This window comes from Sarcophilus harrisii, chromosome 4 (assembly GCF_902635505.1).
Source record: "Sarcophilus harrisii chromosome 4, mSarHar1.11, whole genome shotgun sequence".
NCBI classification, from domain to species: Eukaryota; Metazoa; Chordata; class Mammalia; order Dasyuromorphia; family Dasyuridae; genus Sarcophilus; species Sarcophilus harrisii.
Window position 1 is genome coordinate 112,318,787 of NC_045429.1, and position 18,034 is coordinate 112,336,820.

The 18,034-nt window shown below is 34.3% G+C and overlaps 1 protein-coding gene across 1 annotated transcript in view; it reads right to left on the bottom strand.

Annotated features, from left to right (window-relative positions):
- Positions 1-18,034, bottom strand: part of LOC100915424 (usherin-like) — a 254,245-nt gene that overhangs the window by 181,411 nt on the left and 54,800 nt on the right. The window contains exon 3 of the mRNA XM_031968582.1: positions 874-1,006. Within this exon, the coding sequence (XP_031824442.1) occupies positions 874-1,006 (133 nt within the window). The remainder of the gene's footprint in view (positions 1-873; positions 1,007-18,034) is intronic.

Consider the following 18,034-nt stretch of genomic DNA (forward strand, 5'->3'; position numbering starts at 1 on the left):
TGATAATTCTAGTCTAGTTCCCCAAAAAAGGGAAGAGAGGAAGGGAGATTTCTTCAAACCAGAACTCTCAACTTCTAAAAGAAGGCTGAAATGGATGAGTCACTTGGGTCAAATAATCTGAAATTTAAGGATAATTCTTTTAGAAGCCTGAGGGGGATCTAAGAAGAATTGTTCTGGAGGCCCCTCAAACTGACTATGGAGAGTAGGTTATTCAATTTTCAATGTGAATACTTAAAAACTCAGAAATCAGCAAAAACAACATGTCAGAGCTTGTCATTATTTTGTTGATTGCCTAAATTTAGAAAAGTGATAGAGAAAATGTTAATAAGGCAGATAAAACTTATGAGTATGCTCTGTACATTTCCCACCCAACCCCCCCTCCAAACCACTTGTTGACCATATTCCAGCAGCTCATTGGCTTAAGTTTATTCAAATCTGTGTGTGAGAAAGGCACACACAATCACACTAAAAACTAAAATCAGCTATTCATTTTTGAGTAATGTTTATGTCATACCAATAGGAAAAATTGATACTTCTTAATAATGATCTAATATCAAGTCGGAAAAATACCATCCAATGTTTCCTTAATATGCAAAAATGATTTAGTAATTAGCTTTCAATTTGCTTCACCATGAAGCTAATATGCCCTATTCATATCAGCTAACTCATGAGAAACCTCATTTTAATAAAGGTCTATAGGTAGCGATACAAAACAGACAATTATTTACATTGCAGAAGAGTTCTCTTCACAGCAGGGTGTGGTTGAACGTCTAGATTCACAGAGCTTTTACAACAATGATTTGATTGACTTTTTTTTTCCCAAGAAAATATAGGTTGAATGAAACATATTAACCCTCAAGTTATGAAACTTACCATTTGAACTTTGTCCAATTCTCACAGCCCCAGAGGCAAGATCTGAAAGGGGACCACTAAGAGTTCTTACATCAAAAGCCGTGTGGTCATCTTCCAAACCATTGATGAAGAAACTGATTTTTCTCTGATGTATCTATAAAAAATTCATCGCCATTAGCCATTTTTAATTTATTAAAACAAAAATTAAAGTTTAGAGACTATTTAGTCAATCGCATTGCTAGTTCAATAGTAATCTGAATTGTTAATGTCTAATTTAGGTAAATAGTCTTTTTTTTTTGTAAGGTCTTGCAAAATGGTATTTGTTTTTGCATTTATCTCATCACTTTTAGAAATTTAGAGATTAAATGGAAAAATTCAGGGAAAGCAAAGTGGATTGGCTCAGAGAATGCATAAATTAGGCAATGTAATTGAAAAGGCACTGAATTAGGACTTCAAAAGAGCCAAGTTAAAGTTTCATATCCAATCTTTACCAAACATATATCATAAAAATATAATGTTTAGCCCTGAAAGAAACTTTAAAATGGTGTAGTCCTAGCTGTAAATATTATTTTTTTAATTTCTTGAAAGGAAAATAAGACAATTAGTAAATTGGCAATCATTTATTAAGTACCTACTAAGTGCTCAGTAATGGGGATACCAAGACAAAGAAAAGAAATAAGCAGTACTTGATATTGAGGTGCTTACACATTCCATCTGCCTCCCTGAACCCCCATTTCTTCATCTATAAGACAAATGTGACAATTTACAAATCTTTCACTCAAAAGCTCTTAACCCGGCATTGATGGTATTTGTAAAAGTGCTTTGCAAATCTTAAAACCCTATATAAACATTACTAATTATTTTATTAAATGTGTTTTAAAGATTATTCTTTATACTCTTAGAAAATGAATACAGTAATCATAATTGTGTTAAAGAATAAACGAGTCTAATCCACAAAGCATCTATTTAGTACCTACTATGTGTCAAGCACTAGAGATACAATTAATAAAAAAGAAAGCCCCTGCTGTCAAGTAGGCAGAACAGCATTGGGGGGAGTTAGGGACCATCATATTAAAGAAGAACCAGTAAAAATCACACAAGTAATAAGTAACAAAGAAGAAATTCCCCTTCAGGTTTTGGGATTCAGAATCCAGTGTTCTTTCTATTCAATCACACTAAAAAACTGTTTCTTTAACCAGCAATAAATACTACTACTAGGTCTGTATCTCAAAAATATCATTTAAAAAAATGGAAAAGGACCCACATATACAAAAATGTTTAGAGCAGCTATCTTTGTGGTGACAAAGAATTAGAAATCAAAGAGATGCCCATCAATTGAGAATTGCTGAACAAACTGTGATATTTGAATGTAATGGAATACTATTGCACTATAAGAAATGATGAGTAAGTAGATTTTGGAAAGACCTGGAAAGGCTTATGTGAACTGATGCTGAGTGAAATAAGCAGAACCAGCAGAATATTGTACACAATAACAATAGCATTGTGTGAATGATCAACTTAGATCACTGTATTTCTGAGAAGAACAAAGTTTATTAAAGACAATTCCAAAAAACTCATGTTGGAAAATGCTATCCACATCCAGAAAAAGAACTAAGGAGTCTAAATGAAAATCAAAGCATACTATTTTCAGGTGTTTTTGTTGTTGTTTTTCTTTCTCATGGTTTTTCCCTTTTGTACTGATTCCTCTTTCATATCATGATTAATGTGGAAATGTGTTTAATGTGACTGCACATGTATAACCTACATCAGATTGATTACCATGGGGGGAGGGGAAGGAGAAAAAAATCTTATAAAAATATTTTTTGAAAACTAATAAATATTTTTAAAATAATTTGTTTCCATTTCCTTAGCTATAAAATGCAGATCAGATTAGCTTCCAGACTATTTCACAAGGTTGTTGCAAGAAACAAAAGATTGCACAATTGGAAAGTGGTGAGAGCTATTCATCAGTTACATATATAAAGTGGCAGCATTAACAGGAGAAGTAAAATAAAATACTCATTGGCATTTACAATTACATGCACAATTTTGTTTCTAACAAATTAAATTATAATGTTCTTGAGGGCAGAACTGTGCCTTAATTATTTTTCTGCCAGTACACATTACATTTTTTTTTAATAAATGTTAAAATACTAAAGAGCTTTCATCACTGCCTGAATTTGTAAAATAAAACAATCTCCAGATTCATCAGAGTTTGGAATTCCCTCTGCTCTTGCAAATCCCAACTCACCTGTTATTTAGTAGTTAAATCATAGGAAGAAATCAGAGGCCATTTAGATCAACCCTTCATTAACAGATAGGGAAATTGAAAGCCAAGTTAAGAAACTTGATGAAGTCACACAAAGTAGTTTGAACTCAAGTCCTCTGATTCTAGAGCCAGTACTCTCACGAATATACATACTTAGGCCAGCACTTACAGAGGACAAAGGTAAATTGTGACAACTGATATTAGTGATTCCCGACTCCAAAGTATTCCTGATCAGGTATTTCAGATTCCAAAACATATATTTCCCCCCCCCCATTATAATATTTTATTTTATTAAGTGATGAAGTAGAGTGCTGGGCAGAGTCAGGAAGACCAGAGTTCAAACCTATACACATATACTTACTAGTATGACTTTGGGCAAATCACTTAACCCTGTTTACCTCAGTTTCCTCAACTACAAAATGGAGTGGACAAGAAAATGGCAAAGCAGCCCAGTATTTTTGCCAAGAAAACCCCAAATGGGGTCAAGGAGGATCAGACGATTAAAAACTAGATATTATTCACTGATGCCCCTCACTTAGTAAGAATATTTCCATTGACTAAATCACCAAATCAAAGTCTTTAGGTAAAAATTTTTAAAATCATTGGATTCAATGAAGTAATGTTGCCCAGAAAGTAAATTCAGATTGATTGAAAAGATTTGGTAACAATTTAGGAACATGCATAAAATTATCAAGATAGTTTGTAATTAAGCATTCAAGAGAACCTTTGCATCCAATTGAGTCATCAGTGAACTAGTGAGCCTCAGTCAGTCTCCTTGTCCCTCCCCACCCATTGGTCAGAAAAAGGATCTTACGAACTTTGGAGACCTGGAGGATTTGAAATTTCTCCATTGACATTCTAGCAGCATTTCCCCATGTCCCCAAGACAGGAGAGGATAGCACCACTGTCTGCATCAGAATCCAAGGACAAGCTAGACATTGAGGAAAGAGCTTTAAGACACTAAATGAACCCCAGCAAAAAAAAAAAAAAAAAAGCTATAACATGCCTAGGGAATACCAAATGTGTGATTAACACTAGATATCAGTCCATTCAAGTGATTCACAAAAAATATCTCTGAACAAGCAGTATAGCATAATGAATAGGGAACTAGTAACACCTAGTTTTAAGTCTAACCTTAAGAACTCAATGGCTTTGTAATTCTTGGAAAGTCTTTAACCTCCTATCTCCCCAGGAAAACTAGAAAGTATCAATCTACAATGGTAGAGAAAATTCAGACCAACATTAAAAAACAACTTTCTTGAAATATCAACCTGTGTTCTGTTTTTTTCCACCAAGTTAGTGTAAGCCATCTCTGCCTTTCTGTCTCTCATCTATCTGGACCTCTGACAATACCATAGAAATTTCCTTCATTGAGAATCTATAACTCATACAGGACTTAAGTGCAACTTAGTGTTCACAAAGCACTTTATATATGTTAATTCACCAAACCTTACAAAAATTATAAGCTATTATTAACCCCATTTTACAGATGAGGAAAACAGACATAAAAAGTTAAGTGACTTGCCCAGTTAGTGTCTGGACACTATTCAAACTCAAGTTTTTTGGATTCCAAATCCAGGTGCAAAATTTCTTAAAGAGTTGCCTGGGGCCCTGAGAAATTAAGTGATTGATTTAGCTAGCACAGTTAATATGTTCCAGAGGCAAGCCTTTAACCCAGGTATTCTTCATTCAGAGGCTTGGTATCAATTTCCTATGTTATGCTATCTTTGGATGTGCTTTCAATAGCAATATGTGTGTATGTATATGTGTATGTATGTATTTGACATTTCTAGTAGTCAAGAAAATGTATGGGGGACAGTGTAGGGAAAGGTAAATTAGAGTGTCTTTAGGCAGTGACTATTAAAAAATATTTACTAAGTACCTTCTATGTACAAAAGTGAAAGAAAAAAAAGTGAAAGATAGTTCCCTAATAATATACAACTTCTAATAACTAGTTAATTTAGTTATATAGTCCTCCCAGTAAAGTTCTTTGGTCTAGTGTACAAAAAGCATCCAAATGATTGGCTAAATTTTCAATCGAACTGATGTCAAAAGACACAAGTGGTTTGTGCAGCTCTTCTTTGGGACTAAATCTTCTTAACTGAAATGTGAATGGAAATCAGTGTCCCTATGAACAAAGGGTCTGAAGGGGGCAAACAAAAGGCTTCCGAGATAATATAATGCCAGACAATTGCAAGGTTTGACCCTGAAGATTTGATTTTAGAAAATCAGAAGTGAATAGCCTAGATACTATCCCAGGATTCCTAAAGCTGTATCAAATTGATAAAGAAAAAACTATTAATTATCTGTCTATAAGATTATGACTTGGATAATTATAAGGGTATTTTTCTCCTTTAGGGAAAAAAAAAAATACCTATAGCCTCAGAATCTTATTTACTGGCAATAATAGCTTTCCCCAGAGTTATCCAATGTGACTTTTGTTTGCTCCGACTGAACCTTTTAATTTTCGTCACTTTTTTTAAATATCAGTAACCCAAACTAGATTTTATTTAATTTTCAAGAAAAGCCTTTCACATACATGAAGTTGCATGAAGCGGGACAGTTATACTGCCTTTTTTGCATCCCATTTTTTACAGCCTGTTACTGTCATTTGGTGTTTGACTGTTATCATTATAAAAGATACAGGCTTTTCTACTTTGTTATTTGTAGCATTATCTCATGTTTTACAACATCTTTGTACAACATGCAGGCACATGAAATATAACTAGTGAAAAGTTCTCGGTGGTATTAATGCATAAAAAAGAATGTGGCTCCATCTCTACTGTCTTTGCCCAGCCAAAAGCTGATGAACAGCCAATTTTCCTTTATCACATTAGCACAGCCATGAGGGAAACACATTTGTTCTAGTCAGCTACACTAAAGATACTATTACCAATCTAACATATACATGTTTTATATCAGCAGTATTCTCCGAGTATGAGAGAGCCAACAATATATTAACACTACCATGACAGTTTATTTAAGAAAAGAAAATTGTCTCTGTAGAGGGACAGAAGTTAGAAATGTATGGCGGAAAGCTCAGTGTCACTAGTCTAATAAAGGTAATAATTCTTAGGCTTTCTTTATAGCAGGTAACACTCCTGTGACAGTTCTGTCATATCATTCAAATAAAAATGTTGTCTTTTACAAGTTTAAGTGCACCTTTATTTTGAGTCAGATAGAAAGCATGTTTTTTGATTTTCTTCTTCCACTGTATTATATCCCTAGTCAAGAGTTCAGGACCTTTTTTTTTTATCAACTTATCACAAATTTGCTTACTAGAAGAATTCAGTGTCATGCGTACAGAGTTCTAGGAAGATAAGGTACGCTTGTATTTTTTTAACCTAAAAAAAAAGATGACTAATAATGATCTTATAGCTTTTTCTTTCTCCCACTGCTGCCACCCCATCTCAAATCTCTTTATATAAATAAAAATTGTTTTGGATTTTTGCAACATTTCATATTTTATGTATCTCTAGACCACTTTACAATTCTGATGGGGTGCACTGGCTCAACAAATAATGAAGGCTAAGGTGGCAGTTATGCTTCTGGCAATAGCTCATTCTGATGATCCCCTTGCCAGATATCAAAGAGGATAGGAATATGCAAAATAGAGTTTCTGATTTGTTAGAGAAAAAAACTCTCCACCTACCTCTTTTACTTCACTAGGTTAGGGTAAGAGGCAAGAGTGGAAAAATGTGAATGTTGTATAGTAAATGCATAATTGGGCAGGACTAGTAACTCTAGCAAGGAAGTCTTTAAATCCCCATTTAAAGAGTATGAAGATACTTTGGAAAGAAAAGTTAAGATGTCAGGTCATTCTCTAGTCTTCATTCTGTTGGTATCTCATTTTCAATTTGCTACCATTTTGATTGGGTCACCTTTAGGTCTCTGTAATGGACTCTATTGATTCCTTCTAGTTCAGAAGCATGCAACATAGGATATGGTTCTTTACAACATATTCCCATAGTCTCTTCTGTGTAAGCAGAGGAAAGAATGAGTCAATGGATGAAGAACAGAGTCACAGGAGAACAGTGTAAACATTAGGAAAAAGACATGATCAAATGCATTTTGAAATAAATATTGCAAGGAGAGGCAGAATGGATAGAGCACTAGCCCTGGAGTCAGGAGGACTCAGTTCAAATCTGGCCTCAGAAACATGATACTTACTACCTGTGTGACACTGGATAAATTACTTAACCTCATACTTTTTGCCTCCCAAAAAAGATAAATGTTATGATACACCCCCCCCCCCATGGAGATGAGCTGTGATCTAGCAACAATGCCAAAACTCTGTTCCTGATCACTAAAATTTGATTATCTTTCATTACCATATTGGCAATACTGGGTTAAAGACTGAACCATAAAGAAAAAGCCATCACATAGCCACGATACCTTCTTGGAAGGAAAGTAATATTCCTGTGGGGGCAGTTAAATGATACAATGGATAGAGCACTGGGCTTGGAACCAGAAAGACTTGGCTTCCTGAGTTCAAATAAGGTCTCAAACACTTAACTGTTTGACTCTGAGCAAGTCACTTAATCTTGTTTACTTCTATCATCTGTAAAATGAGCTGAGAAGGGAATAGTAAGCCATTATAAAATCTTTGCCAAAATAAAAGCCAAATGGAATTACAAAGAATCAGATGTAACTGTGAACCAAATATCATGCTAAGCATTGTGGGACATACTAAGGCAGCAGGGTCCTGATATTTGTCCTTAAGGCATATATCAATCTAACTGATGAGGTATTTATTCAGACATTCAACAAATATCTATTAAGCACCTGTTGTTTACAAAGCATTCCACTACTCCCTGGAAGAGATAAAAAGCTAGGAAAGATAAGGCTCTGTGTCCCAGAGTTTAAAGGACAATAGAAGATGCAAAGACAGTCTAACTGGAAGTGTTTATATAATCATACATTATATATGTCTGTATATATACATACATTTATGTATGTATACACAGAGAGGTCAAGAACAGTCATTCCCCTTGTCATTTCATCCACTTCACAAAGGATGAAATTTCATAAAGGTAAAGCACAAATTTATTGACTGTTCTGCTTTTTCAGGTAGCTAGCTGTCACAGTGAAAAGAGTCCTAGGCTTAGAATCTGAGTCCCAGAGCTCACATTTGACCTCAGATACTTACTAGATGTGTGGTCTTAGGCAAGTCATTTTGCCTTCTTGCCTTCTCAACTGTAGTAAAATGGGGATAGATAACATTTACCAAACAGAATTGTCATGAGGATCAAAGATATGTGTAAAGAGTTTATATGGTGCTTGGCACATAGTCTCCATCACTTACTATCATTAGCAACCCACTTAACTTTTTAGGGTCTCAGTTTCCTCAAGCAGTTGACCACTCTAAAGCCAGGTACTCTAGCCTCCTTAATTTTCCTTGCCAAGACATTCCATCCATATTGCTATTCTCCATAATCAAAATTCTCTCCCTCTTTAGCTCTGCCTCTTGTCTTTACTGGCTTTCTTCATTTATAAACTAAAATCCCATCTTCTGAACGAAGTCTTTCTATTGTTCATTAATGTTAATGTCTTGCCTCTGAGACTCTCATTTATTCTATGGATATTTTGCTTGTACAGAGCTGTTTGCAGATTGTCTCTCTCTTTAGATTGTGAGCCCCTTGAGGACAGGAACTCTTTTTGTACCCTCAGCACTTAGCATGGCAATTGGCACATACTGCTGTTACTCAGTTGGTTCAGACTCTTTGTGACCTTGTGTAGGGTTTTCATGGCAGAGATTGGAATAGTTTGTTATTTTTTTCCCCAGCTAATTTTTACAAATGAGAAGTGGAGGCAGACAGGATTAAGTGACTTGCCCATGATCAAACAGCAAGTGTCTGAAACCAGATTTGAACACAGAGAATGAGTCTTCTTGATTCCAGAGCTGTCACTCTAACTGCCCAAGTACCCACAGTAGGCATTTAATACATTTTTGTTGACTTGATTTTGACTCATCTGTAAAATAAAGGAATTGGATTGATAGCTTCTATAGAACCTTTTTAGTTTTAAATCTATGATCCTTCCTTCATAATTTCTTTATCTTTTCTCCATTTTCCTTATAATTGCTTAAGAATAATCCTTTTTAATCTTTATCCAAATCCCCTCCAGTTTCTTCTCTTCTATTTAAAAAATAGGAATCCAGATAGAACACTCACTGATCTCAGACAGAGCATAAAGAAAAGATGAAAATGATGGATGTTGAATCCTCCCTTACACTCTCAGGAAGTAAGCCAAGGGGCTGGTAAGAGATGTGAACTCACTACTGACCCAAAGTCAGAAGTGCTATCACTCAAACACTTGACATGTGCATGGATATATAGGAAATCATTTCTGCATACCATCCAGCACTCAAACTTCCTGCCAATATTCAGTAGATGTATTTAAGATTCTGAGCAGCTGCCTTAAGTAGAAACTAAGTCTTGCCATACAAACAAAGCTGAGTTAAAACTCCCATTTTCACTATGCATGAATTACCTCTGATAAAACCTTGAACAAAAGAAGAAGATGGGATACTGAGTCTTTATATTCCATTAAATAATAAATGGCTTATATCTAAGTTTTATATACTTAAAAGAAATACATGATTTACCATAAGTACTTATCATCCAGCCATTCTATGTCTTATTAGATTTTTTTTCAGCTCCAATACCCAGTACTGAGAAAAACTTATTAAAATATTTCTGATAAACTAAACGAAGGGAAAAAATTTCAGGCCAAAGGAAGACTATGCATCAATTTAACCTCTCTCACAGCAAAGTATCATGCAGTGCATTTTGAATTGTCTCATTCCTAAAAAAAAAAAAAAAAAAAAAATCTAGAACTGAAAGAAAGGTCTTCACAGTGACCCTTCCTTGAAGGGTTTGCTCTCTGCCCTAAGGCATGCAAGATAATAACGGTATGAGTAGTTACTGTTCATCCATTGAGGGAGTGACATGCCCTTTTACTTTGGTTGAAAAAATGGTACTAGCAAATATTTATTCTTTTGAAGGTTGGAAGTCTGTCAGCCTAGGAAACTATAAGTATCACTTTATTTATCCATCAAATAAGGAACACACAGCTAACATCTTCTTTTTCCTAATCCCCACAAGACTTTGAATCTGAGTGAGATGTGCTGTTTTCCTGGACCAAGAAAAAGTGAATTACTTTTATAACCATTTTAGTATTTCATATCAAGAGGTTTCCTTCCAACTATCAGGTCAGAAATGAGTACGGATTTGAAAGTGGCCCTTTCAGGTTACCTTCATCCACTCTGTATATATCTGGTATGTACAGAATAATTTCCATGTTATTTCCCCCATTAGAATGTAAGTTCTTTTAAAGCAGGAATTTTTATTTTTTTTCTTGACTTTCTTCATATCACAAGGGTTTAGCACAGTATCTGGAACATAGCAAATACTTTAATAAATGCTTTTTGACTGATCGATAAAGCTAGTCTCTTTTTATTATTATATCGCTTTTAATTTACAAGATATATGCATGAGTAATTTTTCAGCATTGATAGTTGCAAAACCTTTTGTTCCAACTTTTCCCCTCCTTCCTCCCACCCCCTCCCCCAGATGGCAGGTTGAACAATACATGTTAAATATGTTAAAGTATAAGTCAAATACAATATATGTATACATGTCCATACAGTTATTTTGCTGTACAACAAGATAAAGCTAATCTTTAAACATCTCCTTATATTTCTCATCATATCATTTATTTATTTAACCCCAATTTTCCCATCTTATGTCAATCAATATTTATATATTCCAGGCACAGTGCTGAATACAAAGAAAGGCAAATGATAATCCCTGTTCTCAAGAAGCTCACAGTCTAATAGGGAAGACAATATGCAAACAATTATGTACAAACAAGCTACATATGGAATAAATTGGAAATAATCCACAGAGGGAAGGCATTTGAATTGAGGAACATCAGGAAAGCCTTCTCTAGAAGGTGGAATTTTAGATTGTACTAGAAGAAAGCAAGGAGGCAGAGAAGAAAAGGAAAATTATTCCAGGCATGGGGGATATCCAGTGAAAATACCCAGAGTTGGTAGATGGAATGTCTCCTATTAGGAAAAGCAAGGAAGTCATTGTTACTGGATTGCACAATATGGAAGAGAGTAAGAAGTTAGAAGACTAGAAAGATAGAAGGGTGCCAGGTTATGAAGGATTTTAAAAACCAAACACAGTATTTTATAGTTGATTCTAAAGGCAATATGGAACCACTGAAGTTTATTCAATAGTAGGAAGGTAATATGGTCAGACCTTCACTTTAGGAAGATCATTTTATTAGCGTAGTAGAGAATAGACTAGAATAGGGAAAGACTTGTAACAAAAATATGTGAACAAACTATTGCAATAGTTCAGACTGAGATGATAAGGGCCTACATCAGGATAGTGGCAATATCAGAGAGAAGGAGATGTATTAGATGAACATGACAAAGATCAGTAAACACTGGTGAGAGATTAGAGTTGAGGGGTTGGAGAGTGAGAAGGACAACTCTTAGGCTGTAACTCTGGGTGATTAGGCTCTCCTTATGGGGAAAATCAGGTGGTTATAAAATACCACTTATGCAATAGGTAGGATGCTAGCAAAACAGTCACTAATCTTTCTGGTTTAGGCTAATTTCACCATGTGTTAGCCACATGTCTAAAAGGCATAGTTCAGGGAAAAACAAAGGAGAACTGAAATGAGCATCAGAAGATGTCTTTGCTTTCCAGAAAAGAAAAATAATAGGTTTGAGGACAGTTTAATTGAAGAGCCAGTATTTATATAACCCTTCAAGGTTTGCAAAGCCCTTTATCAATATTATCTCATTTGATTTTTTTTTTCTCATTTGATTTTTAACAACCTTGGAAGATAGGTGATATTATTCCCATTTTACAGATGAGACAACAGAGATTAAGTGACTTGGCCGGGGTCAGATAGCTAATAAATTTCAAGTCTTTCTGACAATTAGTTCAGGACTCTATTCATGCTGCCACTTAGCTATCTAAGCGAGAATGATTTTTAATGATAACAATAGAGGAAATGGTATCAAAAAGGAGAAAACTAATAGTATAAACACAGACAACTAGGTTACATGATGGAACAAAGCACTTTCTGGATGATGCTACAACAAATTATGTAATTAAGCCCATTGTCTTTTATATACAACTTAACTGTATGATTCATGTTGTCCATGATGTTCTTCCCAATCCTTTAACAATATTCACTATATAATCTCTTGCAAAAGCAGTGGCCATTTTTGAAAGTGCAACTACAGTAGCTAATGTTATTTAAATAGTCAGTAAATTACTATTCATTAGTTCAAAGGGAGGCCCTGATCTTCATAGCCAATGAAGACTTAATCACACTATATGCTTGAATTGGGCTGAGAATGGATTTCACAAGCTCAAAGTGCAAGAGCAGCTGATGTGTTGATGGTAGCCATATAGAAGCACATGGCAGTAGTAATTAAATATTTGCATTGTGGTCAAAAAGCAGAGATCCTCAAAAATGGATTTTCCTAGCTTTGGAAATTGGCTCAAATAATTTCAAGTACAAGAATGCTCAAATTTGAAAGTTTAAGCACAAGCCTGCTATATATAGAAGACTTCTTCCACATTGTGGAGACAGAAGAGGATTAACAACACTATCCCTGCAGCTGGCCAACTGAAGTCAGAACATGCAGCATGGAAGCCCAGAGATATGACATTTGACAATAATTCCCTATCATTGCTATGAGTTGCCAAGACGTACAGGTAACTGAGTCACGTTTGATTAACAGTTGCTAAAAGATCTTTATCTTCCGGAAGAGTCAAATGGGCCATGTCTCTGTGTTTGTGCTTTGACTCCCCCTGCATCCATATATATATATATATATGCATTTTCAGGGGTGGATGGAATAGTCTTATCGCATTGTACATTAAGTATCTATGTGGGAACTAAGGACTGTGTTACTGACACTTAATAAAAGCTTCATATTGGAAATTTCTCCTGGATAAATCCCCTGAGTGGGGAAGACAACAAGTCTAGGAGAAAAATTTACCCTTTTGAGGTTACATCCCCAGAATCAAACTTGATCATTGAAAGTGAAAACTTGAGCCTTGGAAGAGCATCATAAGAATATAATCAAAGAGGTTTGTGGATACCGGGGATAGAGTCTGACCAGAAGAACCTTTAGAGCACTCCAATGTCTGAGGTTAAAAATTCCATATCAAGTTTGATCTTGTTTGCGGTACAGTAATAGGTGTTCATTAGAAGCTCTATCAACCATTATTGAGCACCAAAATTGGGAGGGGAGGGGAGAGGGGAAAGAGATTTATATCCAAAAGAAAGGAGAGGTCACAGTCCCTAGTCTGTGTACTAAAAATGGAGGAAATTCAGAAGCAAGCACCAGCAGTGGTGCCCAGGACTCAGACTCCAGGCGTAGGACAAGGGAATTGAGATCTTGCAGCTTTTAACTAATCTGAAGCCTATAGAAGAATACCGGGGCTAGACTACCAGACCAAAGTGAAGGCTACCCTATTATCACTGAACCTACCTGGATAATAATGGTTGAATCAGCGTTTTCTGTGGGAAAGACCCAAACTCAAATGAGGAATTTACAGAACTAGGGAGGGGGAAAAACTAAGAGAATTTTTTGGCATTTTATGAAGTGGCAGAAAATTGGAAGCTAAGGGGTTGCCCAACAATTGGGAAATGACTAAACAGGTTATTATATAATAACTATATTTGCATACACAAATGTGTTAGAGTACTATTGTGGAGCAAGAAATGATGAAGGAGATGGTTTCAAAGAAACCTGGGGAAATTTGCATGAACTGATGTAGATCAAAGTCAACAGAATCAGGACAAAAATTTATATAATGATTACAATATTATAAACACAAATGACTTTGAAAGAATTAGGATTTTTCATCAGAAAAAGACTACCCATGATTCCAAAGGACTAATGATAAATCATGCTACTCACCTTCTGATAGAAGGAAAACTTAGTGCAGAATGAGATATGTGCCTATACATTTGTTTTTTCTTTTAGACACAATGTGTAAAAACAAAGGTTTTATTTTGCTCTCTTTCTCAATCAGCAGAGACAAACAAGGAGAGGGCAAATTTTTGTTATTGGGGAAAAAATTAATTAAAAAAATAAAAAATTTTTAAAAAGAGATACATCAAAAGTTAAAGAAAATTTAAATGCCAGTGTTTTCAGGTATCATATGCTTCATTCAAATACCTGCCTTTTTAAATTAGTGATATTTTGGGGGTGTAAACAGGCTAGAAATTAGGTCTGAACTTATGAGTACCTCATAAGGAAAGTTCATTTTAGAAAACTCTTTCCACCAAGGTTGATCAACAATAACCTCTCCTTTTATTCCAATTTTAAGTAGGACACTAAAAGGCTAAGGGATTTTTCCATAGTCAGCAATACTCTCAAGTGTTGCCAAACCAGATTAAAATGTAATTGAGAAATACTTAACAAAATAAATAAAAACATAATAGGACATAGATATGTTATTTTCCAAGTTAAAATGTGACTTTCAGGAATCCTTAAAGATAGTGGTTGCTTTTTTTTTTCCTGCTCTTCAATAAAGAGAAATGGAGTATTCTTTCATACTGAACCATATTCAATTCAATAATCATTTTTTTTTTTTAAGTATCCACTATGTACTAGGGACTGGGCTAAGCTCTAGGAATGCAAATAGGAAAAAAAGACCATCCCTGATTTCAAAGAAACTTGCAATCTAAAGGGGGAAGACAAACAAAAGGAAGCTGAAAAGAGAGCTGGAGTAAGGGTCAACAGGGGTATCCAACCAGACATGTCAGGCGGGAGGTGTTTCTTGGAGTCAAGTTTAAGCAAAGTTACTGATGAAAAATAGAAAATTATCTCTATAAAGGAAGGCTTTGAGAAGTTTTATTACTCAATCTTACAATACTCTGATCAGAGAAGAGAGAAAACTGATGATGAGTTGAGATACTGAGTATTAAAACCTAAGTCAATATTCACATTGATGAGATTTATAGGGGAGAGGACAGAGCCACGGCTCTACATGTGAACTGCATCTTCCCAATGTTAATAATAACTAAATTTTATCAAGTACTTTACAAATATTATTTCAATTGATCCTTACAATTATCCTGGGAGGAAAACTGCTACATTCCCCATTTTACAGATGAGAAAACTGAGGCAGACAGACATTAAATGACTTGCTCAGAGATACATAACCAGGAAGTTTTTGAAGCCAAATTAGAACTTCCTGACTCCAAGCCTAGCACTCCAGCCACTCTACTATCTACCTACCTTACTTTTCTAACCTGATCTTACCTGCTAACAAACAGATGTTAGGATTCTCCCCCATCTTTATATTACGAAGTCTTAGGTTGATGGATAGCTACCATAAAAGCAAAAATCAGAGCAAACTATATGCTATTAATGGGAGTATGCATTCCTTCAACTTCCCCTAGGGACATTTGATTCTTGTGGGTACTTTTGGTGAGCAGCTTCTCTTTTAATTCTATTTACATTATAATTATGTATCTAAAGTGTTTAGGATAGACTTCAAACTTATCTTTTACCTTCAGTGAATTCAGATGATATCAAATAAAATTTTTTAAGGTTTTACTATTGTTATTTAGGTATCAGCCTCCCATTTTTATTTACTTTTTTTAAAGTTTCTCATTAAAAATAATTCATTGTAGCAATTTCCCATCATACATTTATTATTTCCTCAATTGATGGCATGTTTTTAAGACTAAGAAGATCAAAGTTGCTTCCTTTTTCACAAATTCATTTGATTGAATTGATTGATTGAAAGAGAGGAAAATATTTTAAAATATAGAAAAACAAATATTCCCCAAATATTCCCATCCCCTAGGCAAAAAAAAAAAAAAAAAAAAAAAAAAAAAAAAAAAACTTAGTAAATATTCTAAAAATTTAATCAATATACCTAGTTACAAAAATTATTATTCCTGATGACCATAGTGGTAATAGTGACAAGGGGTTGGGAGGGAGGACATGGGTTGGAGCAATTAGGTATACTTTAAAAGAGAAAGGATATAGATTCAAATTATATAAAAAGACCAAGAAAGAGAAAGCCTGGGGCATAGAATAGAAATTAGCCTTACCTAAACTGTGGGGAATAAGAGATAAAGAGCAATTATGATGGGGCTGCATGATAAGGGAGTTTGTAACGGATTCAGTACCTAGAATCTGATTCAAAAGAATCAAGGTATAGTGAGATTTCAGTTAATGAGATCTACTGAGGTAAAAGTACATGGGGTGGGAAGGGTGAGAGAAACACTGATGGGAAACAAATTTTCTACTTTCTAATAGATTCATAGTCTTTAAAAAATATAATGGAAATTAACCTAGACTTTTGTGATAAGAAAAATAGTCCAAATATGGAATATGCTGCCTTTTAAAGTGGTTATATTCTCATCATAGAGGTATGCTATCAGATACTGAATAATTAATCTCTCAAGGATGAGGTATCACTAAATTTAGAATCCTACAATGCAGATTCAAGTTCCTTTTCATCTGTTTAGTAGCTGTGTTGACAAATCACAGCTTTTCTGAACTTCAATGTGCTTATCATTAAAATAGGAACATTAATGACTTGAGTTGTAATAAAAATCAACAAGAACAAAAATAATCTGCCTTTGTCTTAATTAGACAAAATAAGAAACTAAATGTATTATTCAAAACTGAAAACATACTAATGTATTTGAAAAACATGATATTGAAAACTCCAGAATTTATGCCTAATAACCAAATAGATGTGAAAAACAGAACCAACATGTCAAATGATTTTGAAAAGGGGACAGGTATACTTGGACTGGAATTCCAGAGTCCTTTTTGAGTGGCAACATAAAGCCATCTAGTAAACCAATAATAATATAAGAGTGATTTTTAAAAATAAAATGTTACTTGCTATAATTATTATAAATGAAAGCATTTTTCCACAGTATATGAAAGAAAAATTAAAAAATCACATGACCTCTATATTGCAGCATTTTTCAAAGCTAGTACCATAGTAAGAAGCATAGAAAGAAAGCAGGAGTCTTCAAGGAAAGCCCATAAAGATAGGCACCAAACATCATCATGACAGAGGCAACTTAAAAAAGGTAATAAAGATCTATGACAAGGTTTTGGGAAATTATATCAATGTTTAGCAAGCCTGTTAAATTAGCACATGAGTACCATATTGCTCAAAAGAAACAACAAAGAAGCATGCAGAAAACAAGAACATCAATGATATTATAAATACCCTTAATTACCAAGTAAAAGCAAAAACCAAAAGATTAAAGTAGTACAAGGAATCAAAGTATCATACATAACACAATAAATAGTTGAACATCAATCAAAAAATAACAATAACAAAGGCTGAAGAAAAAGGAGACACAGAGTTGGGGGGGAAAATTTCCAAAGAAAAATGATGTGGAAACTGTCTAGTCATTGGATAAGAACACTGAATAAAACAAACTGAAGATTCATGTACTGTTAATATAATGAATAGCAAAACAATTAACTCAAGGAGATGACTGAAACTTTCTAAAACTGAAATTCTGTAAATGTAATTAATTACTGGTTCAAACACTTTCACATTTAACATAAATTATTAACCATGTACTTTGCCAATTTTCTGTCAGATGTAGGCCTCATTCCATCTTTCTTAAAAGAGGATATCATACATCTTTTACTAAAATGTGAGATCACCAGTGACCTTTCCAAATATATACAAATTACATATTCTTATGCAAAATACTTGCAGCTTATGTCTCTAAAAACAAATCTATCACTGTTCACAAGAGCACTATATATTGTCTCAGAAACAAAAAGTACACACAAAAAATCTCAAGCTTGTAAATAATTTATTATCAATATGTAATTATCTAATAAATTGCTTCTAAGAGCTATAACATTTA